Below are 27770 nucleotides of genomic sequence, written 5' to 3' on the forward strand. Positions count from 1 at the left end.
CTACCATTACATTTTTTTTTCTACCCTGCTTATATATTTATATATAATATGCATTTATTTGTCACTTTTCTCTCTGGAACACAGCCTGGCAGCTATAAACACTTCTCTTGCAATGTAATGATATGAACGAGTCTCTTCTGTTAGCCACTCTGATGAAACCAACCAAATTATTTCAGTCATGACTTAAGGCGTATTTGAATTTAGGATTTCAAGGAGGCTTTATGCCCCCTGGCCCTCCTGACTGTTTTCTACTTGCTCTGTATTTTTCGTCTTATTCTCAGTTCTACTGTATACAGTGTTTCCCACTAACTTGTCTTTTGTAAAGTTAATGTGCCAGAAAGCTGGATTCTGCTGTTTCTTTATAAAGAGACTGCGGACAAAGAAGTTAGGCGTCAATTCAGGAAAGCGTTATGTGCACACTTTATGCACTGTAAATGCACTTTTGATTTTATTTGTACAAAATTTTCCAGTTCAGGGAGCACTGAGATGTATGTTCAAAAACTGTCATTGTTTTACCTGTCTACATTGTGGGAGCAGTATTAGCCTAGCTGATGGGCTCTTTTTCTTGTGTGGTTGTTTTTAAAGTTTGTATTATAGAAGTGTTAAATAAAAATTACTGAAATGTTTTAAAATAGCTTTTTCCTGAAATTCATAGACTTCGTATTACAGATTAAGGAAAAGGCATATCAAGATAACTCTAACTAGATCAGTTTCTTGTCTGTGTTTGTGGGTTTCTGGAGCAGCCTTTGGCAGGCTGCCTTGACAGAACCTCCCCTTTTAAACCTTAGCTTGTCTTCCTGAAAAAATGCAATCATACAAAGAAATATTTCAATATATTTCAAAATATAACAATAATACCAATAATTTCTCACTATGAAACTGAATTAGTAATAATTTATATACTTTTATATTTCCCAAGATCACGGGGCAAGAGAGGTCATCATCAGAATGACCATCCTATTTCAGGAAGACCTGGCACTGGCATCTTTGCTTGATAGTACATGATCATACTCCTTTCTTAAGGCTACTGATTTCCATTAACCATTGCTAATTTCTCTAGCTAGGAGAGCAAGGGTGACAGAGCCATGCAGGCTTGCCTTTTGTGTTGACTGTATTCTAGAATTCTATGCTTAGTTGTTATTTTCTAAACCCTCTATTCTTCTTAGCTTCATCCTTATGAAAAGATAAGTTGTCAAACTAAAGATGCACAATACAGATAAAAGTTCTGCTCTAATTAACAGTTACTTGAGGGCTATTTCAATTATATCCATTCTGCTTACAAAAGTATGTGAGTAGAATTTTTATATCAGGCAAGATTAACAAATACTGACCCTCAGTTGGCAGTATAATATGCAATAAGTAAATCTTAATGTCAGCAAATAAAGGAGAAAAATATGCTGAATAAACATAGCAGCACTGGAAGAAGCAGTCTTTCACATTAATCCCTAGAAAGGATAAATAAGGGTTGTAAGAAAAGAGGATATTGTTGTCATTAGTTTTGATAATCCAGGCTTAGTACATGAAATTTATAAGCAAGTCCAGCAACAGCATTTCTGTATGCAATAGGCTGCATATTGTTGTAACAGGAAAGAGTAGATAATAATTTCTACAAGAATCTAAATTCTCCTAATAAAACAAATTTCATGACTGCTCTAAAGAACTGGAATCTAACTGAAGGCCAAAGCATCATCTTGTGACTAAGCAAGCAAAGAAGAAATAAGAGTAACAAGCAGCAGTGAGTTCAGAAATTAATTGCATGATAATGATTGTTTAAATTATCATTAAAACAAACAATCTGATGTCTTAAGAAGTCTGAATTAGTTAGCAAGATTCTATGAACTGATTTACTAAGGTGCCCCCAAATTAGATGCAGACAGGTTTTTCTTCCTTTTCCCCCCTCCCTTTAGGTTTTTTTTGGGGGGTGCTGAAGTCTTTTTCCTAATAGAGAAGCTTGTATTATAAGCATATTCCTGAATATAAGGAATATCATTCTATTGCTTCCTAAAAGTGCTAGAGTGCCTATAATACAGCAACCTTCAAAGCTGACAAGTATAGTTATGTACAAGTGAAGTTAAAGGAAGATGAAAGGACTTCTCAGGAGGAAACTGGCAGACACAGGACAGACTGGGTCTCTTGAATTTGGAGTTGTTTCCTGTTAAGACAGTGCCTCTGACTTGCCTTCTGTTTCTGTTTCCTTCAGTGATCGCTAAAACTAGGTTTTCGTATCTGTTTCAGTTGTGTGTTACAGTATCACACAGATTAAGAGCAAATATTCACCCACTTTTGCAACTACATTTTGGAGCTTATTTTCAGAATTAATGCTTTCTAGGTCTCCCATTTGGGCAGTAAGAAGAGATTGGATGCATCTACAGTGCAGGATGAACCTCTATGAAATCACCTTCCTGAGTACCTTTCTGTCTCCACTGACAATCTAGAGTATGTAAACCTTAGACCTCAGAGGGTCTATGTCTTCTCTCAAAGTGTTTGCAAGGACTAGGAGAAGCCTGGATACAAATTTGTAAGGAGATGGTGAAATGACAAATTCCTTTTTGTCAGTTGGAATAACTTTAAAAGGACATCTAATGGGCTTAACTTGGAATGAATGGAAACAAAGGAACGCATTCATTAGGTTAAAATTTAATATTTTCAGTGACTGTTGCCACTCTGTTATCTCAAGCGCTGTTATGTTCATGTAATAGTTGTTTAAGTAACAGTACTGTGCCTCCCTTGGAATCTGCTTTTCTGACAAGAACTGTCCAAAATCAAAGTCTGGATAGTATTCTACCATACTTCCCTCAACAGTCTTATGACAATATTATGTTAACCATCCTGGTTGACTCTAAGCAGGATTTAGAGAGACCTTTCCATAGGCAGGATTACCTACGTAGCTTTATATAAAGCTGCCTAGAGACTGATGGAGATTATTAATCTAAAGGGCCTGTGGGTCTTAAAGGAAAGGCAATCTATGGGATTATCTGTGTAGATGCAGCTTTTAGAACAAACATAAACCCGGCTCCTGTTAATATGAGCCTTAAGTAAAATCTTCATGACAGCCTTATTTTAAGTTTTTGTGCAGTGTTTAATTACGTTAATAATAAAAAGAGAAGTATCAAATGACATGAAAGACACTAAATTTCTTTGGTACAAAAGACTCCAGTCTCATGTCACCCTTGGAAGTGAGAGCATAGGTTATGACTATCTGGGGCAAGTTCTTTGGTTCCTATGAAAATACATGTTTAAATTTGAAGCAGAATTTTAGCCTTTAATACTACTTATGGTTTCAGGGAAGTCTGTAGATAGATAATACAGCCTTAAAGAAAAAACACATAGGGAGTTTGAGATACAAGATAGATAACATCTTTGTATGCATGTAAGCTTCTATGCTAAACGGTTGGCTAGAGGACTGGAAAACGCATAGATTAAGGCAAGTACATCAAGTGCTACAGGTCAACACTGTATTTTGCGGAGTGTATTTTCTGAGAAATGTATGGTTAACCCTTGCGCAAAGATTCTACATGTGATTTCCTCTTACATCAAGGGAAATATTAGCTTGTTTTCTCAACTGGAACAAATCCATACATCGCTTCTCAGGGCAGCTTCCCTTGAGTACATGCAGTACAATGCTTTTGTTAAGACTTAGTGGTTCTGCTTCTGATTCAAGAAGATTTAACAGCGAAAAATCACCATCAGTCAAGTTAAGAAAAGAAAGCACAAGAAAGAGAGAGGAAGAAAGATACAAGAATGCATCTTTTTCATGTGGTGATTCTGGTTGACTGATACTGGAAGGAATAGGCAAATATATTAATTCTTGGAATACACTTAAAAAAGCTGATGCTCTTTCCCATTAGGCTGAATTTCATGGTAGCTGCACATTAAATGAAATACTTTTATGTCAGTGTTTGGCTTCTTAAATGCTAAAATTAAGCTCTCAGAGTAAGCTAAGGAAGGAGCTATTTTGTATCTGAAAGCCAAGATAACTATCGAGGCTAAAAATTAACTGAATTGTGGGGATTTATAATCCTGCAATATGAAATTAATTCCTGTTTTATTTTTTCTTTCTACATTAAGGCACCTCTTTTACAGGTGATGTGTTTATGTATGTGTATGCACACATCACCTGTTGGTAACCATGTAAGTTGGTTGTGTAAGAATTGTCTCTGTGAATGCACACACACAGCTTGTCAAGCTGTTGTTGATTACTGTGATGCCATAAACAGCCTTTTAGGTATATCAGAGCTATGGCTCAACACACCGACTAGTACTGTTATCCTTTACTTATGCTAGTGTACTGCCTGGAAGCCATGGTTAGTAAACTGGATGTGTGAGGTACTACAAAAAGAACAAAGATTCCCTCCTCTCAGAAGAACTTGCCCTGCATTCTTCTTGTTTGATCCACCACTTGTTGAGGGGCTGTCCCTGTCAAATCTAGACTATGGTTTGCAGAAATTGCATGGCCATTTTCCATCTTGTAGCAATATGCTAAATGTATGATGGAATATAGCCTCACTGGAAAGTCTGCTCTTACTCTCAGTAGATACTGTGGATGTTGATTTTGCGGACCCAAGATTTTCCTGATTCCTTTCCCTGAAAATTCACTTTACCGTGGCTAGCTGCAAAGTTTTTCCTGTACATGCCTAGGTCTGAAAGAATGTGTAAAATACTGTAGTCTGTCTCCCCTTTATAACCACCATTCTGTGTGTAAGCCCTCTGGAATCTTTCTCACTGTCTCAAATAGGAAATGTTGAAAGTCTCTGCCATTTGCTCGTAACTGGAAAGTAATAGTGTCAAGAGTTCCCACAACACTGGTGGATATCCTCCAAATACCATGGCCTAATTCTCGTCTTACAGCAGTGGGCCACAAGAGAATTCAGTGAGCTACAGGATAGTAAAACTGGTGCAATATGGTTGAGAAAGAGCTGTCAGTTTTGTTTTTCCCCTTTCCTAGGTATTTATTTCAGAACTCCTTTCTTAGCATCTCTTTTTCCTTTGCCCTTCACGTTTCTGAGATCTGCTCACCTGCAGAGCTGATACAAAGCAATCTCTTATTCTAAATGAGTAACAAGACCACATGGTAGTGGTTACTGGTACAGGAAGCCCCCATTATAGACACTATTGTATCTGATTTTATAAATGCTAGAACAAAAGGTTCTGATTTTATTCCCTCCCAATGCCTAAGTATGTGAATCCAGAATATTAGGTTAGGCACTAATGACACAGTGGGCAGGAGGTGATTTGAAAGTCATTTCCCTTTCACTCTATCATTAGTCTGCTTCCGTGGTTGATGTACTGCCAGTGTTCTAAGAAGTAGATCTCATGCATTCCCCTTAGCTACTGACAAATCCAAAATCCCCTGGAGTGCATGTACATGTATAGTGAGCACATACAACAGACTGAGGAACTTGGCCATTTATTTCTCTGTTTAAAGAAAAAACGCTTTCTCAGACCAAAAAAGAGAACTGTTGGACAAAAACTTCTAGTGCGTATACTATGGAAAAGCTTTTTCTTTTTAAACCTGCACAAAGCACAACCTTCCATGCTTTTGGATTCTATAATCTGAAGTTCTGTGTTTGTTTAAAGGCCTTAATACTCACACTAGAGTGGCTAGTTTAAACCTAAGTACCATCAGAGAGGATCAAGTCAAGCCCAAAGCAAAAACCCACCATGCTCTGTGATGTGTTCTTAAGAACTCTAGTGTTGACAGGAATGATTGACCAGATTAGAGATTCATGGGATAATTTTCTTGGGGCAATAGGAAAGACAACCCTTCCTATTTCTTTGGTGGCTGTATTTTATCCCGGTTCTTCTGGGTGACTGTTCTATTATATTAGTTGGTAGCTGAGACTGAATTGCTGTTTTATTCCAGCTTTGCCAGTGAAGTTCCATGTGATCAGCTTCCCTGGGAATCCCTGTATAGCTGTGGTCCACCAAAAATTCCGTGGTCTTGAATGCTGATGACAGGCTTGCCTGTCAGTAGAAGCAACTAAGTACTTTAAGTCCTGACTGTAAGTATTCACTGGGGAGTGAACTGTACTGCATTTCAGAAGCACCTGAAAAAGTTCATATTTTTCAGTTCGATGCATGTTGAAGTATGTTTGAAAGTAAAATTATTGTACAGATTTTTCAACATGGTTCCAGAAGATATGTGTGTTCTTTATGTTGTATGTGCTGTGTAACCACTCGTTGTCTTATAGAAACAGTACTATTACTGCTCTCTCAGCTGTACTAAAAGCTATCTTGGGTTTCTAGAAATCCAGAGGTGGGGGAAGGAAGTGGAACAAAATTAAAATAGAAAGAGCAGAACAAAATAATGCGGTAAAGCATGTTATCAGCATTGAAAGATGTTTTGGACTGTGATAAACACTGCATATAATGAATTTAAGAAACGTACCTCTGCACGCTATGTGACAGGATCACCAGCTGCTTGGCAATGTAATTAATTGATCCTATCACAAGTGCTTTGCTAATTACATGGAAAACAGTCTTGTGGGTAGTACTCAGAGGGTTAATTTGCTCTCCTGTTGGGTGCTGTGCAATATGCTTGTATGTTCAGTCCTTCCATGAGAAGCAGGGACTGTGATCCAAACAGCATTTATGGGCGCTTCCCTGTCTATATAGTACAATATGCCGCCCTCCTGTATCCGGGAAATTTTAGGCTCAGGAAGTAGTCTTGAGCCTTCTTTCTCAGGGTCAAGCTTTCACAACAAGCTACACTTCAACCAGAATAGGTGCTTGTGAAGATACTACCATCTTCTCTATGACAGTTTTTCTCCTTTTGCTAGGGGTTACTATCACCATCATTCTTGTGGTTTACAGAAAATTTCCTAATAAACTGCTGGCAAAAATCCGAGGAGCTGATTCAACCCCCCTTTTTAAATATAAAGCTATCCTTCCTAGCTGGTGGTGTCTTTAGCATAGACTAGGGAGCAATCATTTTAAGCACTCCACCAACTGGTTTATGAGGATGATTCCTACTAGTTAGTGGATGGAGGTAAGCAGCTGTGATGGCATGATCTTTAATTGATGGAGCTTGATCTGGAGAAAAGAGCTGGTCTACAGCTGCAGGATATAAATGCTAGATGAAGAACTGTACATCATGGATGCTCCTCTCAAATCTTAATAATATTTAATGCTAAATGCTGCTTAAGGTTTTCACTGCCATCTGCATAATTTCAGACTGTAAGCATAAAATCATTGATGATAAAAACACTACTCCAACAACAACTTACTTTAAGCAATAGAAAGGGATTTAAATTCCAGCATATCGTGATTTTCAGTTTCCCTAACTAAGAATACTTTGACAAGGGCTGATTTCACAGGCAACTCAAAAGGCGGAATATGGCTTTATTCTCTTGTTTTTTAATGCTGAAATTATTTATTTGTAACATGATAAAAATGGAAATTTTAACCTGTCTATATACTGGTTTTACATTATGATGAGAATTATAAACTTCCACCCTGATGGCAACTCATTTCAAAACATCTTCTTAGTAACTATTGAGGCATTTTCAGTCAAGGAATACCATATTGCATGGCAGAAATTTGGACTATAGCTTTTGTTTTGGTTTTAAAATGCCCAGACAATAGCTGTCTTTTTCCTACTCCTTTCCAGTTAATTCATCATAACTACAGGTAGTAATAGGCTCTATTACACAGTAGTAATGTGTATTCATAAATACACAGACTAGTGATCATACTGCTGACTACCAGCATTTTGACTCAGAAAATACTACATCAGCTTTTGTCATTGAAGAAACAGAAATTTAGCAGAGGGTCAAAATTTTCCCTGGGAATTTGTGTGCGTGAGTGTGGGGAATGCAGATGTGGCCTCTAAACACATGTGGGGAGATGATGGCCATACATTTTTTACTAGTGATAGTTTGATAGCTGTAGCTCTAGAGTGTGTTACACTTGTCTGTTGTTAAACAAGTTTAAGTGACTTAACGCCACTTATCGAAAGGTTTTTAGGTTGTTGAAATAATCATATGAAAGTCAATTTCTTCTATTCTTTTATATATATATATAAAAGCCTTTTCAATTTAAGAAAAAAGTGACAATCCCCATGTCTCTGAAAACATCAACACAAGAAAATAACATTCTTGTGTGATAGATCTACTTGCATTTTTAATTAGTTTCCTTAAACAGCAAGACAAATTGTGCAAGGACACACAAAGTAAATGATGGATAGGTTATATGATTGAGACAAGCTTTAAAGAGGTCTATTACTAGTGCTTTAACAGAAAAACATGCAATAATGGAATTGCAATTCCTTTTTGGTACCTGTTTTTCTTAATGATGTGTGGGTTTCATATGAAGTAGAAGTTTTTCTTAGCCAAAATAAAAAGAAAATTAAATTTCTGCATGGAGATGCCATGAACTGTAAAGTAAGTGTAACAAATTTAAGATGAGAAAGAATAATGGTAACTAATATGTAAAAGCCTGATACTTTTATTCATACTTTATGGCTCAGGAGAGTAGTACTTTAAATGACTATTGCCTTCAGTGGGCATCACAGGTCCTTGGATCCTGCCAGGAAATTCTAAAACGTATTAGGATGAAATAGGCTGAATGAACAAAAACATTTTCTAACCTGTGGGCTAAATGTTTAGATGTTCATGTTACAAAAGCAGAAAGTTAGAAATAAGAACAATGAACAATTCAAGTGGAGTGTTTCTATCTTGCATATATGTAGAAGGGAAAAGAATAAAGATGAAGCATATGTATATATATACACACCCCATTATATACAAACTATACAATGTTACCTATAGATTAGTCACAAAAGGATTTTTTTAATACATACAAGTACTTTTTTCATGTGCTCATGTAGCCACATGTTCAGACATGACTTCCCGAAGTGGATGCTAACTGCATACGGAAATCTATCTGTCAGCTTTTGAATTCCATCCAGCTCTGTCACTGCCTTGTCCTTTATTGCTAGGTAGCAATGCGATTCTGGACAGGATGAGCCTGAAGGAAATGGTACACCAGATCTAATTGCATAGTCGTTCTGTGTAGATTTTCTATTAGTGCTGATCTTCTAACAGGTCTTGCTGTTATTCAGCAAAACCAACACATGACAGAGGTGCTTTGACACTTGTCTTGTCTGAAACATTTCTGTGTCTGTGAAGTATATATGAAGTGACGGATGTTAGTGCCTCACTGGATGACACTCTGCTCTCAGGTTCATCTGTGAATAGCAAATCAGTCTTTCCATTGAAAAATAATGAATTTTTCCTCTAGGCAATTTCTGATTTGTGTGCGCTTCTGTAACCATTGCAAATGATCTGTTGGTTTTGTATTTTTAAGCTCTTAACTACTGCAATGTGTTCAGAGCATACCTGTGACTATTTGACTCTATTTTGACAGCTGCCATTGTTGTAGCTTTTTCTTATTAGCACTGAATTGACAGCTTTGCATTTAGAACAACTATATATATTTACATATATTAAAAGGAGTTCGTTGCCACTCACTGCTTACTTTATGCAGATCTTGATAGAAGGGCAGAAAATAATGCATACTTCTGTGTGATATAAGTTCCTGAAAGGTTTTCATGTTATCTAGGCAAGATGCAAGATCATAAAAACTGATGTGTTCCCATTAAATCCCCCATGACCACACCCAATATGTTTTCTCAGAGAAAAAAACAAAGCACATATCTAGCTCTCTGCTGATTAGATTAGGAATTAAGAGCATAAGAACCTGAACTCTTGCCTAAACTCAGGTCTTGTGTGTCTTCCTATGCATGTTAACTGTAGTCCTTCTGAATTCTCAGTTATAAACCCATAATCTTTCGTGCTCCATGGATCTGACCTGAGTCCTGCTCTACTTAATGGACTACGAACAGTTCTACAGAGTGCTTGCACTGCATGGGTGCTTGAACACCACTCTACAGCCAGGTAGCAGGTTGTGCATCTGAATGCCCATTAGAGGGTGGAGTGTACTAGGCTCCCTCCTGAAACTCGTTTTTTGGTTTACTTTCTTCTGAAGTGTATCGCCAGTAGCTGTCAACCTGCTCTGTCTGTTGTAAGGTCTGGTATTTTTTGCAAAATTGCGGCTATGTTCTTCTGTGTACAACGTTGTGTTAACTAAAAACCCCAATTCTGCAAATACTTCTGGCAGGTAATTAGTGACAGAAGTATGTGATCTGTCCTATTTGTACCATGTAGAATAGAGGTCGAAAAGTAATTTGTCCTCTCAGATGTTGCTAGTTACGAAATGGGTATGTTAAAAGGAAGGTTTCAGAGTTAAAACTGTAGCTTTAAATTAACAAGAAAACATAATGAGCAAAAAGTAAGAACAGAAAAATCTGCGATGGTTACATCACCAAGTTTGCTAGTAAACAGCAATTGCTGAGATTACAACACATTTCTGCTCACCAGAGATCCTCCAACTCATCCTCCAACTTATGTACAACAAATCTGGTTCTAAAACAAATGGCTAAAACTATCTGCACTGTTTACAGAAGTTACCCTATGACTCCTTTAAATACACTCGATATCTCTGACTTGACGCTAATTCTTACCTCTCCCCTGCCCAAATATGATTTTAATCAGCTGGCTGTTTGTTTGTTTATTCACATTAACATTTCCACATGCAGAGCACCTGGCCAGCAGTCACTGCTCTGCAGAGCTGCCAGTGTCTAACTGTTTCCGGCAATGGTGACTGCCTTTTTTAGGCTTTTTTTTTTTCCTTCCTTCTCCCCCCTCAACTGGCGTTTCAGAGCAGCAGCCTTCACAACACATTAGCTTAATGCATTTTGAGCTTTACCAAATCTTCCATTCCCACTACTGCTGGTATTTGTCTATTATGGTACTTGAAATCATCGTGCAGTATAAATAATTTATACATATGAATAAATAAAAAAACCTCTAAATATCCATACCCTTCCAACAGCAAAAGCAGATCAAATCTAATGTTTAGAACAGCATATTGCTACTAACACCAATTTGGTGAGCAAATGGACTCACATTTGTAGTGCGTTGTGTTGTGATTTAGGAAAGTGAAGGGTAACTCACTTGAGCATGTTAGCTTGATGGACATGTAGTCTCTGCCACAGTCCTTCTTATAGTGACAGCGCAGCCAGTTCAAGAGGCAGAGTCCGTCACCACACTGTAGTTGTTCTTTTCTACACGGCAGAATGCTCTGTTCATCTGAAAGGAGGAGAAACAATAAATGACTGTGTAACAAGCAACTCCTTCCTGAGCAGCAAAGCCACATGTCTACTGAAAGTCAATCTTCCTGCTCTTGAAAGCCCCAGGTGAATGAAAAAACTCTCTCCTCTCTGTCAGTTGTGAGAAGGGTCTCAGACTCAGGCAAATATTTCCTGTACTGTTGTTGCTGATCATTTAAATAGTATTTGAGACAGATGAGGTCTAGGTGAACCAACCAAAGAAATCACAAGGGTACCATGTCTCTGAGGCACCTAGCCTTCTGACTGACTTACATCCTTTAACATCCAAAACAAAACAATCCGTCTTTGCCCCAGCTTAACACACAAAATGGAAAAATGAGGGGGGAAAAAAGAGATATACTATCTTGTATAAACCTGAAGGACTGGATTAAGGGCTTCTTAGCTGTAAGTGTAACTCCCTCACAATGCCTTTCCAGTTTTCAAATTAAGGGTAGGAACTCAGTCTGATAGAGTGGGGAAGGATTTTTGAATAATCTTAATAAAGCCTTGAGTAAATTTATGGAGACATAAACTCAGGTTTGGTTTGCAGAGACATTAAATCCTATATAGTAGGGTCTGCAGCTCTGCTTGAAGCCAAATCTTTTACTTGCTCCTCAGTTGAAAGATTGAAGCCACTTCCCAGGACTACTGTTGATTCTTGCAGGCTGAGTAGAAAACTGAATCACTCATCTCTGCCTAGAGAGGGGGGAAAAGAGTAATTTTATCTTGTCCTTTGATAGTGTACTATGGTTCCTTTTATCTTTATGCATAGAGACATGCATGAACAGAAATTTCCCACTCTCAAAGGAGAGATAATACCAGCCTAAGCCCTGTAACTTAAGCAAAGCAGAATTTCAGGCCATGCTGATATTCACCTGTGCAAAACATTTGCACAAGAAATGCGAGTGCTGGTGGGAGTGTCATCATTTGTCATATCTGAACAGGAACACCCCTTCCTAGTCCAAAAGTTCTGAGGGTATGCCTGAGGAGAGAGCAGTCACTGCAGATGCAACGCCAGCAAGCAACAAGGTGTTCAGCTTTCACTGGCTACTCAAAATAGCTGTTTTGTTTATGTCCATAAACATTCAAACAGCAGCTGCATGATACAGAATTTAAAACGGAGCTGGGGAATCTCTGTGCAAAGAAGAGTAAGTTGGGGTTTTTTTTGTCACATTAATTGCACATTACAAAATATCCCATGGAATGCCAGTGACCATCTAAAACACACCGAGCAGATACTTGAAAAAAGAACTTGTTATGTAAACGTATTCCAGTTTCTTAGGTTAAAAATCTGTTAACATACTGCAAGGAATGAACAAATTAATGGAGATCTGGAAGTCAGAAAATTATCCAGGAAAAGAGGGGAAAAGACCCTCCTACATTCCTATGTTATTCAAAGAACTTTTTTCCCCCAACATCTCACTAGTAGTGCTATTGAAAGTGGTCTTGTTTTGATGGTAGATAAAAGGAAACTATTTTCTGACAAGGGCGTCTGAGTGCACAAATGGATACACTGACATCATTTAGTTGCATAGTTTTGTAGGGCCTTCCAATAATGAGAAAGAGAAGTAAAACAGACAGAAAATAGTTCATTAATGACAGAATAAAACGTTTTTAAGCTTGACAAGGAAGACCTTTGTGCAGAAAGACTCTTTGGAAATCAGCTTTAAATTTCATTACACTGCTAGAGCTGTATTCAGGTTACTATATGTGAGCAATCTAAAACATTCCAAATACAGGCAATAAAAGTTCAAGTCCAACTTGAAAACCACTGTAGTCATGCAGCAGGCAGGGACAGAGGTGGGCATCACATTCAGTGTGGGACTGACTGAACAAATAACAACGTTTAAGTTCTAGGCAATAAAAATTCTTTTGAGACAGTTTCATTTGTGAGAAAATGCATTACTATCCAAGATGATGTTTCTATCTCAGTAGAGGCTAGCACAAAATATTTTGTCTTTAAAGTATGTTTTATCCTGGGGTAAAATGGATTTGAAAACAGTTTTACTACAGATGAGAGGGAGCTGACCAAGTCTCTTTTGGAGAAGCATTTCCCAGTTCTAAGCCCACCTGTTCCCAACTGGAGCATGCCATGCAATGGTGTGCTGATGGTTTTCAAAGTTTCAAATTTAGGTTAAGGCGCAAAATGCGATGCACAAAAGTAATCCACAAGTTAACCTGCACCATTAAAATACACCTAATACTTTATAGCATTATCAAAGTTTGTATTTTACTATGTTAGTAATACCACAATTTTTTCTTTTTATTCAAATGACCGTTGCATTATTTATCTGTTAAAGTGGGTACGCACTTCTCTCATCAACCACTGGGTCTGATAATGCCCTGATCACCAACCAGCAGGAACTATTCTCTGCAATGTAACTTTGCACTTTGTAAAAATCATAGTCCTCATTCTTGCCTGCAGCCTGGCTTTGTAACCTTCGTAACCAGCTGTGGGAAGACAGTTGTGGTGAAGGACCCTCCAGTGACATAGAGATGATTTAACAACTCTTGACTTTGGCAAGAGGATGAGAGAATAAACAACACATGGCACATGTTAGTTTGATGCCTAATGTTCTGCTGTGCTTACATGATTTAGATAAGCACAGCACAGAAAGCTGTGCAAAACACAATAGAAGGAAGAGAGATTCTTATCCCTCTGGTGACTTCTCCTGCCCCTCAATTCCTCAGTATCTTTGCACTGATGGCAACTAAAGAAATTTACAATAACCTTAAATCAGAGGACAGACACAAAATGTCATTTCCATACTGTTAAGGTATCTTGATACTACCTTTAGCCCTGCATTATACCATGCTGTCCTTGGCTATATATGGGAATCATAGTTTTACATCTTTGACAATCTGGGAAAAAATTCTTGTTCTGGGAAAAAGCATCTACGCTTCAGCACTCCTGAAGCATGATCTTATGTCTCCAACTTTGGGAAAATTTCCAATTTACAACTTGGCTCATTCAGTAGAAACATCTTTTTAATCAGAAGCACAGAAATGTGGCTCTGAACATAGCTTTTATTTATTTATTTATTTAAGACTCTGAACACAGCTTATTTTTTAATTATTTATTTTAGACTTCTATCAGGTTTTTAGACAGCTTTCAGGTTGGCTAATAGGATCAAGCTGCTAAAGCAGTTTCCACTTGTTTCCATTTAGGACTGTGCTGTTCTAAAAAGAAAGTCTTTTCTAAAAGTGGCCATGTATACACAACATCTTTGTTGCTGTATTCTGATTTTGCGGGAGTTCCTGATTGGGACTGATGCCAAGAAATGTACTACACAGCATGCACCCCACTGCACAATAGCATCAATACGTTGCAACTGCTTTTTCAATCTATTATTGAATGTCCCATATTCTTTCTAAAAGAACATCTGATTCCAGAAATGTGTATAGTGTGAGGAGCATGTTTATTAGCGTAATTTAACATGCTCTTCAAATGATCCATAAAAGTCATCCCAAATAGCAGCTCTCTGTTGCTCCTCTTTGCAGTGTGTGTGTGTTCTTTCTCTAGCAGCAAGTTCTAGGCCAAAACAGAAATTGCTTTGGATTCACGTTCCTCTCCTGATACGTCTGTGAGGCAGAGTTATAATTACAATATGAAATGACTAGATATTGTTGGGCTACTTGTCAACATGGCACCTGCAATAAACCAGGAGTGTTAATTTGTCATTCAGAGCTTTTAATGTCTGTTCAAGACTGCAGGGTTTTTACACTTGTTTGTTGAACAGGGAATGAGGATCACATAGTAGGCTGCTTAATTACTGCACCTTTAGAGGCAAGTTTCAGGGCAATACATTAGGATGACAACAAGGAAACATGGTTTACACATTTCTAAAAACTCTAGTCTCTTCTGTTCTCTGTTGGGCTTTCTATGACCTACTTTTTTAATACAGTCTTGTACTTCTTGCAAGTTGTTTGGGCAATGACTTGCATACTCTGTGCATGTGGAAGGTGAAAATGGCCACTGTGTACCTCAGTAGTCTAACTTGCAAAAAATCATAAATGGGGAGCGTTTAGCACAAAACATTGACCTCTGCTAATAAGGGGAGATGGTTAAGCATGGATTAGAAGCAGAGTTCAATATGAGGTTGTCTGGGACTAAATAGCTCGCAATCTGCTGGGTACACTGCCATGTACTATATTACTTGCTCCCCAGAGGATCTGGGATCTCTTTTGTAAAGCTCATCTCCTTAAGATCCTGAGTCCTTGCTGTAGAAATTCCTGATTGAACACTTTTGTTTAAGTTGGGGCCTGTTTTCAATGCTTAAAAATTTGAAGCAGCCTATTAAATGATTTAGAGTGACTCAAAGCTGTTCTACTGATTGGTGTTCCAACTTGCTGGTGCAAAATATGTCACGTCTATGTATCTCTTGGGTTTCCCAGTGGAATAGAGACCTACCTGTGTTTGTGATGTACCTAGAAAAACATTACAGGCCAGCTGTACTTACTTCCCTGTCCTAAGTTAAGTGGGAACTGAAAGTTGAGGTTAAGTGTAACTTCAGAATATTCAGGTTGTCTATGGACAATTAATTCAGTTACATAAAATAGTTGTATGAAAAAGTAAAAGTAGAACAAATATTCTGGAAATTGTCTTGCAGCAAGTCTCTTCCTTCAACCTCCAGAACAAAGACAGATATGGGATTGGACAAAGATGGAAAAAAAGATGCTACAAGAGAAAATAGCTAATGCAGTATCTTGTTAGCAAGAGTCAATGCCAAGTAATGGACAGATAGTAATCTAGGATCCAGGAGAGCCTTGCTTTCTCCTTAAATTGCTATGTAATCTAAAGCAATTAATTTTTCCACCAAACTTTTTTTCTCTTCCTGCCTTTTGTGTTATCTAGACACCTGCAATCTGCAAGGACAAGGCCAGTTACTTTGTGCAGGATCTAGCACAATAAAACTTCAGTCTTAGTCGGGTCTTTTAAGTAAGTGTCCATGGTTCTGGCAGAAGTAATCCTGTAACAATTTTGCAGCTAATTCAAAATAAAGCTAGGATGCTGAAAACCTGTAAGGATCAGATGCTTACAGAGCTGCTTCTCTTAAACCATGAAACTAACAAAGATTAGTTGCCAATAGGAGAAATTCAGAAGTAAAAAAAGTAAAAACTGTATGTATTTCATTGTTTCTTTTTATAATGCTTCTAATGAAGAAAGAAAACAATTGCTGGAAGTCCTCATTTTAGTGATCAAAGTAAAGGGATTAACACGCTTGCAACTAAAAACAGCAATTAAAAGATAAGAAACTTAGAATTAAAGAGGACAAAGAAACAAAGTGTCATAGAAGCACTATTTGCATTAAGAACAGACAGTGATTGAGTGGCTTTGGCTGGAATGTCCTCCAGTGAATTATCTTCACACAGGTCCTTGAAGACTGTAGGTGTCTCAATGTCACATAATGTCATTATTGTTAAAAAACAGTCTGAGGGATTTCAGGAAGTTCTAGCGAGATATGTGTTAAGTCTTGGAGCTAAAATCACTGTTTGCATAAATGCTGTCAAAGGTAACTGAATTGCTTGCCTCTGCCAGCTCTGAATTTGAGGCCAAATTTTCAAAGCATCTGAAGATAGAGACTCTAAGTAGATTTCACAAAAGCTCATTATCAATTAGTTGTCCACCTCTCCTGCACAAAGGCGCCTGGGCATCTACTGCATTTTTAGGTGCTTGAACATATAGATCAAACACAATCATTATATAATAATGAAATTTCAGACTGCAAGAGTTAATAGCGCTCAGCACCTCTAGAACGTATCTCCCCCCTGCTCTTCCCTGAGAGGTTTCTCAGTATGGCTGCTTGTACCAGTTTGATGAGATCCCCTTCAAAAACTAAAGCATCGTTTCTATTTATTTGATAGGGAGCAGGGTTGGACTCCGCTCTCTATTTTTGCATAGTAGTTGGATACGAATGAACTCTAATCTACTATTCTCTCCACTAAAAAAATATCAGGAATGGGAGGTAGGAGTTGGGAGAAGCTGCTGAAACTAAAGCATTAAGTCAGTAGTTACAGTGGAAATGAGTGATTCGGAGTTGTCAGCCTACATCCTTGTAAACGAGGATGAGAAATTGTCAGGCTTGGAGAGAAACTGGTATGTTCCTAGCGCGGATTCCAGTCTAATAAATGAAAAGGTGAAGAAATCATTCTTGATGTAACTGAGATGATTTCAAGCTATCATAAAATAAGTTGATGGCAGAAAGATACTGAGCAGGATATGACTTACTAGGGGAAAAGAACAAAGAATTCTGAGGTGTGGTTCTGGAAGTATTTGAATATCCTTCCCTTCTGCACAGCTGGATTTATTAAAGCCTGAAGTGCAACGTGGAAGACTGTAAGGAGAGATGGGTGCCTTCAGAAAACATCCACACTTTTGAGAAAAAAAAATCAGCTAATGAAACTAAAGAGCAGGTTATTCTGGGGATTAAACTTTGCTGTGCACTTAGAGAAGAGGGGGCAACTAGAGCATGTGTTTCCCTCACTGCCTGGCATCAGAGACATACATGGTTTCTGGCATTCTCTGTTAGAGAAGAGGGAGACCGGTAATGGGTGTTTGACATTGGTGCTTTGATCACTGACACTTTGCAAGGCATCCCACAAGTGCAATATACTGCTGCGGGGTGCAGAAGTCTCGGTGCAGATCTATCAGTCTGTCTCTTACGCTTCCTGGCGTAACGTACTCTCCCCAGGACACCAGCTTGCAACAAAGCTGTCACGCACAGGCTTGAAACAATCTCTTGTCTCTTTGTAAGTCTCAAACCTGCTGCAACCAACAGAACCACTGTCAGATATTTGTACAGACCCCAAATCACCCAGATTCTTCACCTGTTTGAACTGAGGCACTGGGGTCCACCTGTGCATATGACTGAGAAGTTATGTTCATTGAGTACTGACCCCCTGATAATTGTGTTAAACTGACTGAGTTTGGAGACCGTTCTGGGAAAAATAAAGGACTTGCCATCGAGAATGAGAGCTACAGACTCCCTAGTCTGTAGCAGTGGAGAGAGCATTTTATTCTTGCTGTGTGCAGAAAGATTTCCTTGTTTACGAGCAGCAGTTTGTTCAACCTTCCACCGTTGTCCTGGGTGTCAGAGCACAGCTAGCGGTGCTGTAGTCAACGACAACACAGCTGGTGGCCAGTTGTGCAGTTACAGTGTGTGAGCGAATGCTGAGGGACAGCATCCAAAGTGTCTACTCAAGGGTCTACCAGTTTCAGGGTCAGGATGTTTGGCGCTTCTCCTTTGTAGGAAGTATGTCCCTGTGCCTGGCTTAGGTGGGTGTTCATGCAGAAAGAGGAGAGCGCCACACTCTGAATGCTTTTGTTCCTTCTTGATTTTGTGAGATAATTCTGTTTAGCAAGAGGAAGTTTCTAAGATCTATAAAGGTTACAACACAGGAGTCAATGCTGGATTTTAAAATGCTGTCTGCATATTTGATAGTTTTGTTTTTCCCAATTTATGCATCCAAATTAACGTTTTACATACCCCTGGACGTTCCTTGTGCTCTTAGATGTAACAGCAGAGACATATAGTTCAATAGGGTTATCATATAGATTTCCTAATATTTAAATACATAACTATATAATCACTTAATGGTTGTGACTTCAACCACACGGTACCAAGTCCATTCAATACCCAAGAATGGACCACCTTGCCTGGACTTGGCTTGTGTGACTTTGACCTGTACAAGATGCAGCATTCCTGACGCACAGCTGACTCTGTATGAGAAAAGCTGTAGTCCTGCTCCTGGGCCTTTGCACTTGCTTAGGAAATTCAGCGTTCGGAGAGGAAACGGGTCTAGCACCTGGCATACATGAATTCTGTATAGCTGGAGAATCCACTATGTAGTCTCCTTCCTGTAGTACATTGAAACAGCCTGGGATAACACCAGTCTCCTTCCATGCTCACTATGAAAGCATAATATAAGCCACAGTTTGGTTTGTTGGTTTTTTTTTTTTTTTGTTATTGCCCACCTGGTATTGTGTTACTGTTATCTGTTACTGTCAGTAGAACATTTGACAGTCTAGGCATTACAGTATTTAAACACGATAGCCCTTGTGTAGAAGGCCAGAATGTCAGGCTCGGCTGAACTGTACTCAGTTAAGGACAAAGCAAAACAAAAATACTGTCTTAAGAACACTTAATTTCGAAGAGATGTGGGCACCCATTTGGAAATTAGGGCAACACTCAGACTTCTCTGAACTGTTTGCTGCAACAATTCTATTACAAAACTCCGTTAATCTAAAGTTAATGCAATAGAAAGTTGTCTTGCCATGAAGAAGCGGTCTCTCTGGGAAGGGCAGTGGCAAGGAAAAATCTGAGCCTAAGGGTCAAGGAACACGAAAGTGAAGAATGGATAGGAAATTATGTTATTCTGATATGAATCCCCAAACTAAACATATACTGGCTACATATGCAATCAAGTGCTATGAAATGTCCTTTCATACACAACGTAAAACAGTTCTGTTCAAAAATAATCTAAACAGTATTTTTGCAATATTAACCTGTAACAACCTAAGCACATGAAGTTTTTTTTTTTGCCAAGTCTACGGGCAATTCACTAATAAATGGGTAGACTGCCACATGTAGCGAAACTAATGTAAGTATTTACAATTTCCCGTCATTTTTGTATTGTTAGTATGTATTTTCTATGACTTAGGTGATGCCAGTTGGTCACCTATTAGGTAACCAGAGGGTGAACAATTGTAATCAGCAGCTACTAATTTTCAACTTGGCTCTTGAGCCCAACTTTAACATGTTTTTTTCTAGGAGTTTAAGGGATTACCAGGCAAACTGAAAGACAACACTTTGCATTTACTTGGTTTTGCACTATCTTCAGCTTTACCAACCAAACTCTGCTGCTAGTTACCAAAGTTATCTTAGAGGTAGATCCTACAAATACCTAGCGTTGGCATAAGCTGATCTTGACACTACAAATAACTTCTCCACGTTGGTAGGTTGCAGCAGTGAACATTAAGTGTGATAGTATTCCTGCTCCGTGAATGATAGTAGCTGCCTGACTTTGTTGTTCCTTTGTGCATGTTCCTAAGTAAATAAGAGAACTTTTTGCCTGTTCTTTCTTTAAACTTCAGGTTTACTCATGTGATTTTTCACCCATGATGGGCATCTTAGCTTGAAAGTTATTACTGAAGTCATAATATAGTTACAACATTTCAGCATGGCTTTTCTTGAGCTGCAGCACTTGTTCTGAGAGATATCTTGGTTGTTTTAATTGTTGTGCATATATTTTTATCATTAGGCTTTCTTTCATCCAAGAGATTGGACGTGCTGCTCTGCTTCCCTGCATACATGTGGTTTTCTGCCAGAATAGGACCAGTGACAAGGGCAGAATCGGCTCCTGTAACGTTACATTTCCTTTTCAAAAAACTTTCACGTAATAACTACAAAAGTCAGCCATAAAAAGGGGAGAAGGAAGGCAAATGTCAGAAATTGTTTTATTTCAATGATTTGAAGTAATTTTTAGCCACATTTGTTTCACTAGTGAGTGCCAAAATTATATAAATTTTGACTGATGTCAGTGTGCTCAATTTGTAGATCAGTTTTAGCAGCAATGTGCTAATTTGTTGTTGTGGGAGAAAATGCTGAAAAGGAGGAATTTTTTCTTCCCAAAAAAAAGGAAATATTGTAGTACTTGTACCTGACACTAAATTTTATGGTCCTCTATTTCAGACAATTCTCTCACTCATTTGTGTGTTTTGTCTGTATAAAGATCACAAGGTTAAGTCAATTTCGGTTAACTCAGTTGTTTTCTTAGTCAGGAAGCTATTTGCTTTTTAATGGGTTGATGTTTATCTGCTAGAGAACTTTAAATATAATATTCCTACAGCTGTACATGACTGCAGGGCATGCCATTAATGCAGCTAAGAAAAAAAAAAAAACCCCAAACAAGAAGAGACTACTTACAGAGACTGGAATAATTGCTTCCTATTCCAATACGGATGGAGCTTCCAGAGATGAGAGGAAGATGGAAGAAAAGAACTAAGGAGGGAAAGATGGGGAAAAAAAGACCTTAATAACAGTTCATTTTTGTTTTGCACCCAGATGTCAGCTGAAGCCACATCGTGTTGTCAATACACACCCGCTCTCTCTGGGGCAGGGTTACATATACGCACAGATGCAGCTCGAACGGGTGTGAAAAAAACCCAAGCAAGTCATTGCTTCATACTTCCAGGAATCACTCCAGTGCAGGAAAAATTATGGATGACTTTAATGCCTCTTAGATTCAAAAATCCATGTATAAACAAGAATGTGTTATATAAATATGCTAATTATTGTTGTGAAGTCATTCACCAGCCTCTGAAACGGGCACCTACCATTGTAAAACAAAATAACTTGTTTCCTAATTTGTTTAAGTGCATCTTGAATACATTAGGCGTGTGTGTGTCAAACTGGGTTGGAATAAATTTGTTCTAAAATTTGATACACATACTCCCCCTATCATTTAAGCTTTAATATTTATAACTTGCACTTCAAAGATTTATACTTGCGGGCAACAAAACGCACACGAGTAGAACGTGTCCTAAATCACAAAATGTTTAGATTTCTTAAAAGCTGGGCTTGTTCGCGCCTGTAAAATACGAGCCCCTGCCAGTCACTCGGCTGTTGAGAGCCTTTGTGCCGTGCTTTGCCGCGGCTGTATGCACCCCCAGGTGCCGCACGCTGTCCCCCGAGCCGCGGGGACGGTCCTGCCTCCTGCCCCTCGCCCCTCGGCCTCCTCGGCGGGTTCTGCCCTCGGAACCCGCCGCTCGCCGCCGCAGCCGCGCCCCGCGCCGCGGGGGACGCAGCCGGGGCGGGCGGGGGCTGTTTCTGTTTTGGGAGGGGGTGCCCGACCAACAGAAACTTTCCGCGGAAGCCCTCCGCCGCCCGCCCCGGGGCCGCGCCCTGCCCGGCTGCGGACCGACCCCCGCCCCGCCGGGCGCCCCGCCGGGCCCCCCGCGCCGCCGCCCCGCGCCGCCGCCGCCTCCGCCTTACCCCAGCCCGCAGCGGCCGCCGTTGTCTCCATGCGCCTCCGCCGCGGCTCCCCGGCGGCGGGCGGGCGGGCGGCGAGGCGGGCGCAGCCGCCGCCGGGAGACGCGCCCCGCCGCCTCCCCCTGCGTGCGGGGCCGGAGCGGCGGCGGCTGGAGGGAGCCGGCGCCCACGGGCGGAGGGCGGGGGGAGGCGGGTGACCTCCGCCCCGCGGGGGCCGGCCGGAGCATCCCCTCCCCTGCCCGGCCTCTGGCCGCGGCGGGGAGGGACGGAGCCGGGGCCGCCCGGCGGGGGGCGGGCGGCGGCCGGGCCCGAGGGCAGCGGGGACCCCGGGGCGCGGGGGGGCGGCAAGGCCTGCGGGGAGCGGGGCCCGGAGGCGGCGGGGCCGCCGCAGGCCGCACGGCGGGCCGGGCCCCCCGCGGGGTGCTCGGGGCTGTACATGGTGCGGGGGGGGCCCGGACCCGGCCGGGGGCGGCTCCTCAGCTCCCGGGGCCTGGGGTAACCCCGGCTCTGCTCCTCCCCCTCCCTCCTGCAGCCCCTGGGGAGAGGGCAGGAAAGCGGCAGGGACGCTGCGGGGTTTGCAGCCTGGATAAGGAGCTGTAGGCAGATGACCGCTCTTGAAAGCCGAGTGCAGCCTCGCACTTTGGCTAAAAGGGAGGGACTGCCTGGGAATAAACCCGCGGGGATAGACGGGGATTAGCCGAGCAGTGCAGAAGAAATAGTTCGCTGTGGCTGGATGGGGGCCAGGAGAAGAATGTAGTCCAAGTAAGAGCTAAACCCACTTTGCAATAGTAAGATCTGCTCGTTACCAGGGATTTTGGAAACGTTTCTCATTGTGAATGATAAATACCCTAGTGCTAGAGACGGAGAAAATAGGGTTGCATTGGGTACTAAAGCATATGAGCTTACATAATTGGTTGCTTACCTCTCAGAAAAGCGCATCATTAGCTGCTTAGGTAAAGAATGCAAGAAATAAGGCCTTTTTTGGCACAACCTGTCAGCAGTTTGGACTTTTTTAGGAACCAGCCTTCAATGGCAGTTTCTTTCTCCCGTGCATGCATTAGCCCTGCAGGCACTTGCAGAGTGGTCCCGCTGGTACCACTTGTGAGTGAGAGAAATGGAAATGGATGTTCCACGAGCATGTAGGCAGCATTCGGTACTTTCCTGCCCCCGGATGGCTTTGTAGTCTGGCGAGCAAGTTCTCTCACACTGGAACAACTTTACTGTCACTGTCTACGCCATTTAATTTCTCTTTGGAACAAGTTTGGGGTGGATGTAAAGCTTGTGAACTCTCTAGACTTTCTGTAAAAAGTTTCCTGCTGTTATTGATCGCCTTTTCTTTATTTATTTTTCTTTTTAAATCCAGGCAAACATTAAGCGAGTCTAAGACAGTTGAAATGAAGGTTTACTGGACATTTACAAGGACATTTCATTATGGCTTAGGGATAGCTGTGCCTTTTGCCAAAACTATAGTACACATCCCTACCCTAACATCCCTCAAAATGCTGCTGCAAAAGTTATCTTGTGATGAATTTCTTCTCCTCAGAATATTTGACTTCTTGAAAGACTACTTCACTATTGTTTCAATAAATGGAAACCATATGGCTTCGTTTTAGGGCTCTTTGTTGTTTAGTTATGGCATGAAGGTGTGAATCTGTATATGTATCAGAAAAGTTGATTTTCTTCATGTTGTTTTTCTGGATTTAGCCATAGTATCAGTATTAACTTTAGTCCTGACAGACTTATGTTTGACTGAAAAATCTATGCTTAGACTATTATATAAGCTGACAAACTGTGGAGAATATAGAGGCCTTAGTAACTGACCTTGACTGCAGGGGAATTTCTTAGTGTTTGGTAGTTCTGAACACACACGCCCACACCTACACCCATCCCCACACCCACCCCAATCTCAGCCTGGCTTTAGACCCCACTCTGTGACAGTGTTGTACTTTATGTCTAGTAAGAATTGCAACTACTTCTGAGACAGAGAACATTTGTTTCTGGGTCAGACAACACAATGTACAACATAGGATGGGCTGGGAGAGCTGGGTTTGTTCATCCTTGAGAAAAGGAGGCTCAGAGGGGATCTCATCACTGTGTACCAGTACTTAAGGGGTAGTTATAAAGAAGATGGAGACTCCCTTTTTGCAGGGAGTCGCATGGAGAGGACAAGGGGGAATGGACACAAGTTGCTCTTGGGGAGATTCCGATTGGAGACCAGAGGGAAATTTTTCACAGTGAGGACAGTCACCATTGGAATAACCTCCCCAGGGAAGTGGTTGACTCGGCCCCGTTGGACACTTTCAAGAGCCGTCTGGGCAGGGAGCTGGGCCGTCTTGTTTAGACTCTGCTCTTCCCAGAAAGGTTGGACTAGATGATCCCTGAGGTCCCTTCCAACCTGTGGTTCTGTGAAGCCTACAGAAACATCCTCACAGTTAAAAATAACTTTTTTGGTATTTGTACTCATCATGCTCATCTCGAATCTACCTAAATGTTGTATAATTTGCTCACTCCACTAATTTCCAAATCTGCGGCACATGCATATGGAGATGGGGCAGTTTTTTACCCTTTTATCTTGTGTGTGTTTCAGCTTTTAGGGGTTCCTGTTTTTCTTGTTCACTTGTGCATCTGAATAAAACCTGGGTGTGTTGTGGAATTGGGGCCAGACTCTCATTTGCACACATAGTGCAGTACCTCAACAGTGATGTGTTGTGTCAGGGTGATATTATGGGCGGTTTACTTGGTTATTTGTTTCTTTTTGTTGCTTCTGCTTTTCTGTTTTGGTAAAATAGATTTATATTAAAGAAAATTTTCCCCAGATAAATGATTTATTACATAGGATTTTGCTTACGGACTGTATTTGGGAGAGCTGGAACAAAGATAAAAAATATTCAGAACTGCTGCTGCTCGTATCTGTTTACATTGGGTTAGCTTGTCTTTCTCAAAACATCACAAAACAAGTAGGACCAAAGCAGCATCTGTCTCTGGTGGTTTGTGGCCTGTGTGTCCAGTCTGAATTCTGTCGCTTTCTCAAGAAAGTTTTTTCCTAGTCTTTTGAAATAGGGAACATGACAGACTAAGAGCTCAAGTGCATTGAGATAAGGTTCAGAATGGCATTCCTTATGGATGGAGCTATACAAAGTTGCCATCCTCAGTGGGTGTTTCCCAATTTACTGATAAGGGAAAATCAGTGAGAAACCCCTGCTGAAGACAGATAATTTTATTCTTGGATGATTTTACATTTTCTTCAATCTAGGGACTTCATTATAAAACTGTACCCGTACAGTTAGTGCAGTCTGCTGAAGTGACAGACTTCCTCAACTCAGCTCACCATCTCCTGTGGTTTCTTGGAGCTCAGTGCTGCTTAAGTGTAGTAGCTGCTGTGCTACCTGCGTGGACCTTTTGTGACAGCCAATTTTTGTAAGGCAAAATAAATCTTCCCGCTCTAATGACATCTTTTTGACTGAGAAGTTTTATGTATTAGTAACAAGACATTTGGGGGACACTCTTAATCATATTTTTTATTTTTTTTTAATGGAAAAAGTGGTAATGAAATAAATGTCAGTTGGATTATACAATTAGTGTTAGATAAAATGCCTCAGGATGAGCAAAATTGGTTAATTGTTGTTTACGGGAACAGGAAAGTTTTTTCTGTGTAGAAAATTTTGTGCCTGGTCGGTGGTAATACGACTGATCTAGCAGCAGTGATATTTCATCAGTGCTAGCTGCTGTAGGAGTCTCATCACCAAATGTATGCACATATATTTGCCTTCACGTTACTTGGCCAGGTCTTACGCCAGCTCAGCCAGCCCTGCACCTGTGCTAGACCAGCTGTGCCAGAAGTGCTGGGCATTCCCAGTGCTCTGTCATTTCTGGGCAAGCTGATTGCACCAGGCCCTGGGCTAGGGTACTACCTTGCTGGGAGCGTCCACCGTGTGGCAGACCAGGCTGTATAAATCTGTGCTCGCTGCTGAAAACAAAAGAGGTCAGGAAAAGGGGGACTGGAATTTGATAGGAAGCATCTCATGCTTTCACAGCTTGCTGTGTTCTGAAATGTAATCAAAAGAATCCTGTGAAGGAAAATTTTTCAAATTATTCTCTTTTGGAAAAAAAAAAAAAACCACAACCAACCCAGGTGTTCATTCTGCTTTCTCAAAAATTTACTTAGGATACGAAAAAGACAGTCATATTTTGCATGGAGAGTCTTAATACCTAACTTCTATTTTCAACCTAATTTTTGTGAAAAGCCCTAAAATTGTTGAAAGTGTTTTTCAGATATTTTTAACATAATTTGCCATTAGAGGATGGAGCAGCGGTACAAACTTGATATTTGTAGGCATAAATTTGTGCACTAATTTTTTGCTGTCCTTGCTCCCATCATTCAGTTGAAGACCTTTCCCATTGATCTCACAGAGCTGTGGAACAGCGTATGTTGGAAGGGGCTTCTAGAGGTCACCTGTTCATCCTCTGACTAAAAGCAGATCCAGGTAGAGGAGGTTGTCCACAGCCTTGTCCAGCTGAGTCATGGACATCTCCAAGGTGGGAGGCTCAAATCTCTCTGGCCCCTATTCCTGTGATACCTATCCTCATGGGGAAACTTTTTTCCTTATATCTAATCCACATTGTGTTGTAACATGTATCCATTGCCTCTTATGGATATATAAAGGGTCTGTCTCCGTCTTCCTCCTGATATGCAGCTGAAGGCAGCAGTGAGATTCCCCTAAGCCTTCTCCAGGTTGAAAAATCCAATATGATCAGTCTCTCCTTGCACAGACATGCTCCAGTCCCCTAATCATCTTGGTTACCCTCCACTGGGCTCGCTCCAGTGTACCGATGTCTTTCTTGTGTTGGGGAGCCCAAAGATGCCCATAATGCTCCAGATGCAGTCTCTAAAGTGCTGAATTGAGGGCAATAATCTCTTCAGCAGAAGGCAGGCAGGAATCCAGGTAGGTACTTTTTGCATATCACTTTTCTTAAGTGATTTTTTTTGATTCAGCTTATTCCTACAGTAAAGATACATTCTGTTTGTATGGGAACCTGCTTAGATAACAAGAGCCCCTTCTGAAGAGTGTTTCGGAAAGTGGTTTTTCTGTTAGTTTCACTCATTTCCAGAAGTAAAGACCTTTTTAAATTTCAGTATAATGACTATGAGCAATATATATTTTTTGATGTTGTTGTGGCAATATATATTGTTTGATGCTAAGTACTGTTCTTACGGTTGATGAGCCCACCTGCTGCTGAATTTAAATGGAAAAGGAGCAGTTCTGGCTGATTTCAGGTTCAAGGCAACTTCTATTTGCCTTATGCAATAAATCATTTCACTACCTATGGAGCTACTCGCATGAGTAGAGTGAATAGGATTAGCCTCACGTGGGCAACTGTTTTACTTTATTTTAAATGGGAGAGTCTGAGATATTACATGCAAATTGTAGCTTGGATTTTAGCACAACTGCTGTATAATTCCCTTTGTTCAGTCCGGATTTTACTTCCCTCATTTTAACACAGCCCACACCACACCCCCCTCATTTTTATGCTGTCGTTCAAGCAGGAGTAATGGGAAGCAATGAAATCGGTTATGGTTTTGAGAGCTGTTGTGAATGGAATTCCTGAAG

General features: G+C 40.5%; 1 protein-coding gene and 1 long non-coding RNA gene across 2 annotated transcripts in view; one reads left to right on the plus strand and one right to left on the minus strand.

Moving 5' to 3' along the window:
* Nucleotides 1–5996, plus strand: part of LOC135314796 (uncharacterized) — a 52839-nt gene extending 46843 nt beyond the window's left edge. The window contains exon 3 of the long non-coding RNA XR_010374289.1: nucleotides 5864–5996. This is a non-coding gene — a long non-coding RNA (uncharacterized LOC135314796). The remainder of the gene's footprint in view (nucleotides 1–5863) is intronic.
* Nucleotides 1–22544, minus strand: part of BEAN1 (brain expressed associated with NEDD4 1) — a 65115-nt gene extending 42571 nt beyond the window's left edge. The window contains exons 1-3 of the mRNA XM_064459604.1: nucleotides 22165–22544; nucleotides 21097–21171; nucleotides 11016–11150 (exon numbers count right to left, since the gene is read on the minus strand). Of these exons, the coding sequence (XP_064315674.1) occupies nucleotides 11016–11150; nucleotides 21097–21171; nucleotides 22165–22195 (241 nt within the window). The 5' untranslated portion in view covers nucleotides 22196–22544. The remainder of the gene's footprint in view (nucleotides 1–11015; nucleotides 11151–21096; nucleotides 21172–22164) is intronic.
* Between the last annotated feature and the right edge of the window lie 5226 nt (nucleotides 22545–27770).

The sequence above is a fragment of the Phalacrocorax carbo genome, chromosome 8 (genome assembly GCF_963921805.1).
Source record: "Phalacrocorax carbo chromosome 8, bPhaCar2.1, whole genome shotgun sequence".
NCBI lineage: Eukaryota > Metazoa > Chordata > Aves > Suliformes > Phalacrocoracidae > Phalacrocorax > Phalacrocorax carbo.